This window comes from Leishmania braziliensis, chromosome 21 (assembly GCF_000002845.2).
Source record: "Leishmania braziliensis MHOM/BR/75/M2904 complete genome, chromosome 21".
Lineage (NCBI taxonomy): Eukaryota > Euglenozoa > Kinetoplastea > Trypanosomatida > Trypanosomatidae > Leishmania > Leishmania braziliensis.
Genome location: NC_009313.2, coordinates 271426 through 275316, shown reverse-complemented (window position 1 = coordinate 275316; position 3891 = coordinate 271426). Strand labels below are relative to the sequence as shown.

Sequence of the window (3891 nt, the reverse complement as noted above, 5' to 3'; positions counted from 1 at the left end):
CCCGTAGCCCGTTGCAGGAGCAAGTAGAGGCGACAGCGCTGGGAGAGGCATGCACGTCGGCCTAGGCCCCTCTGCCTCCAAGCCAACCTCCGAGATCGTCAGCACCGCGCGCCGCAGTAGCACGCGCAGCAGCGCTACGCCGCGGTGGGGAGAAATGATGCGGTCAGCCACCGTGGTGTGGCGCTCCGACGCCAGCGGTGGGGATGGCATCATACGACTGTGGTGCGCCCGCACCGTCGCCTCCTCCTCCTCTAGGCAGTCCGTCGGATCCAAGTCGTCGGCTAGGGGGGGCGGCAGTAGCGGCGGTGCCGAGTCCATCAGCACAGACAGCGCCTCCGACTGAACGTACTCCACTGCCTTGTCAAAGATGATCTGCTCTGCGCGAGCGCAGACGGAGGAGACGCGCAGCCTCTCTGCCATCGGTGGCGCAGGAGGCGCAGCGAGCAGTGGCACCCCCACCCCCGTCGACACCTCTGCATCCGCCGCGACATTGGAAATAGGTGTGGCAGAGGGAAATGCAGACATCATGACCCCCTCCAACGACGCCATCGAGGCGTCGCTCACGTCCGCGTCCCTCGGCTCCTCCACGGTCACCGCCGCTGGGGCCCCCTCGCCGCCGTCGTCGCCGCACGCTGCGTCGTCACCGGTAGTGGCCGACGCTCCCAGCAGCCGCCGTCGCCACGCCACGGCGCTGTCTAAAATCCGCGATGGAAGCCGCGCCGTGTAGGCGGCCTGTGCGTTGTGCAGACGTGTCATCAGCTGCCGCCACACACCGTACAGCGCGCTTACCTCGCGCACCACGAGCCGGTGCCCGCGGAGACTGCAGCTATTCATCACTGTCGTGTGGCGCCAGCTGCAGCCGAGGTGCTCGAGACACTTCAAATATGCCGCGTAGCCGTTCTGCATCAGTTCCATCAGGTACGACACCAGCGTCAGACCACGTACCACGTTCAGCTCGTCCTGGAGTACGTAAAGGTAAGTCGCGTCCACGAAGGCGCGCACGGCATTAGTGATGATGTGAGGACCACACCCAGGTGGAAGTGAAAATGCCTCGGCCATCGCCGCACTTGACAGGGCGGTCGCTGCTGACAACCCGCCCACGGCACCGAGCGCCGGCTTCGGTGCCCCAGTGTAGGTGCCGTGGGCGACATTGTGGACGGCATCCACTTCCGCGCACACACCCAGCACCGTCCACCTGGAAGGCACCACTGAGCGAGACTTGCGGTGCTTTTTGCATGAGCCTTCTACATTGGCTGCCTGTGATGTAGCTTCACCTGCATCGCTGTCGTCGCCAGAGGACGAAGACGACAACGATGGCTCAGGAGCCGAGCGGGCCTTCCCCCCGGTACCCACAGTTGGGTCGGCGTGACGGTGTGACCCCCCGGGAGCCGTCACGGCACTCTCAGCCCCGCGTGCGCCAAGAGATGCCGCAGCGAGGGGGACCTTATCTGCGTGCGCGGCCGACAGGTTGCCGTCACCGGCGCAACCAGCGGCGGACGTCGCAGCCGCCTGTAGTCGAGTCTGCAGCGGCTGTTCGGAGCTGCGGCTCTCCGACGCCTCTGGCAGCGGGAACGTCAGAAGTGGCAGCGGCGGCCCCACCTTCGCGTGAAACCACGAGTGCCGCAGCACATCCTCCACCGAGTACCGCTCAGCTGGGTTCGCCGCGGTCATGCGCTGTACGAGCTCCAACCACGCAGGCACTTGGTCCGGTGGATACTGCCGTAGCTCCCGCCAGATCGTCCGCGGAACCTCCGAGCGCAGCTGCGACTCCCACTTCACCTGCACACACAATCCACGCATCATCTCTAGTAGTACCATCCCAGCCGAGTACACATCCGCTTTGTAGTCGTATGGCTGCAGGGAAAGCCGCTCCGGCGACATATACATCGGTGTCCCCATCTCCGAGTGGAACAGCGGGGAGAAAGCGTCGGCCTGCTCGTCCTCCGCGCTACGCATCTCCTGTCTGACGCCTTTGCCACTCCCGGCGCCGGCTGCACCGGCCTTGCGCATCTCCGGTGCCGGAGCAGCCTTGGCCATCCCAAAGTCGGCCAGTTTCAGCGTCGCCACCTCGCAGTCCGTCGAGGTGAGCAGCAGGTTTGCGGGCTTGACATCGCGGTGAACGATGCGGCGCCGCTTCAATGTCAGTAAGGCGTTACAGAGCTGGTAGGTGAAAGAGCGAGCAACGTGGGCGGGCAGGGCACCACCACGGGCCTTCATAAGTTGTTGCAGGTCGCCGCCCTCGCAGTACTCTGTCACCATGACAAACATGCGAGAGGGGCGACACTCACCAGAGGAAGACGACGACGGAGGCGGTGTCGCGGTGGCCACCGTGCTGCTTGCCTCACCATGTGGGGGAGACTTGAGCACCTTGTTCCATGTAGAAATGACGTGCAAGATGTTAGGGCAGTTGTCGGCGCGCATGTCGTACAGAATCGACAGCTCTGACGGGCAGCTCGGAAGCCTCGGCTTGGCTGGCGGGGCGAATGAGGAGGAAGACGGTGCCGTGGAGGACGCCGCGGCGGGATGGCTGCCCTTACCTTCGTGCCGGTCGGTATGGTGTGAGTGCTGACTGGCATGCTCCGAGGTTGGTGTGAACACCATAGGGACATTCTGCAGCAGCTTGACGGCAACGACGGTGCCGGAGGCGGGAATGAGACCGCGGTAGACAATGCCAAACTGACCGCGGCCAATTACATCGGCCTCGTTGTAGATCACCTCCGCGTTCTTGCCGAGGCGCACGTAGTTCCCGCGCCCACTGGCCGCCTTATTGGGCTCCATGAAAAAAGGACGGGGCGGAAGGCGGGGGAGAGGGATGTGATCGTGCACGCACACGCAGATAGCTCGTTCACAGTAGAGTGAAGTTGAGCGCAGTTTGGTGCCAGCGCACCAGCAACAGGGGGGTACGCCACAGCAACGTTCAAAAAAGCAAGAGAGAGGGCGGATGGTAAATAGCTGCCAAATGGCGCTCCTACTCTGTGCGGCGAGAGGAAAGAAAAGGATGAAACAAAACAACAGAGGGAGGGGTGGGGAGATGAAAAGGGGCAGCAGATGGGGAGTGTACATGTGTACATGTGTACATGTGTGTGTGTGTGTACGCTCGCACCAGACAGCGAGAAAGAAACAGAAAGAGAGACAGCAGGGAGACGGTAGAGGAAGGATGAGAATGAAGCGGTCAAGGCGGGCACACACCCGCGCATGAGGGTATGACGGAGACCACGAGGGCATGGAAGAGAGACAGCGGAAAGGCAATGAGAGAAAGAGAGTGAAAGAGAGAAGGGAACAATGAGCCCCACACATGCATTAGTCGCGTGCTGTTGGGGGCGTGGATGGGTATGCTATACCAGTGGGGGGTAACCTTGATTCAATGCCCACCTGTGCAATATTGTAGACCCGAAGAGCGATGCACAAACCTACACAAAAATGAAAAACATTACTTCTCTTCTTTCTCTCTCTCTCTCTCCTGCGTTTCGCGCGCTCTCGCTTGCTCGCTATGCTCCTCCACTTCCATCACACACCACACAGTCCCTCTTTCAAGAATGATGCCCCCCCACCCCGCTGTGCTGCGTCGTTGCTTTTCTGTTATTATGTTGTCTGTTAGCGAGAAAGAGAGAAAAGGGGGTATGTTGAATTACGACAGGGGGGAGGGGAAATGATTGTGCTCGGGTGTCTTTGGTTCATATTGTAGAGAATGGGAATGGAGAGAGGAGGGGAGGGGAGGGGAGGGGAGAGGGCGGCACTTAAACTCCATACAGACAGGCACACTTGCACAGACACGCACACACACACAGAGAGAGAGAGAGAGAAGGCGGCAGGGGAAAAAAGTGGGAGAGGAGGGGAGGGGGGAAGTGTGGAATTCGGACGAGGCGATCTGCTCAATGTCCCGTCGTCGTT

The 3891-nt window shown here is 61.3% G+C and overlaps 1 pseudogene across 1 annotated transcript; it reads right to left on the bottom strand.

Annotated features, from left to right (window-relative positions):
* Position 1: 1 nt before the first annotated feature.
* On the bottom strand, positions 2-2778 carry LBRM_21_0920 (annotated as a pseudogene). The gene has a single exon. A coding segment is annotated over exon 1 (2777 nt).
* Between the last annotated feature and the right edge of the window lie 1113 nt (positions 2779-3891).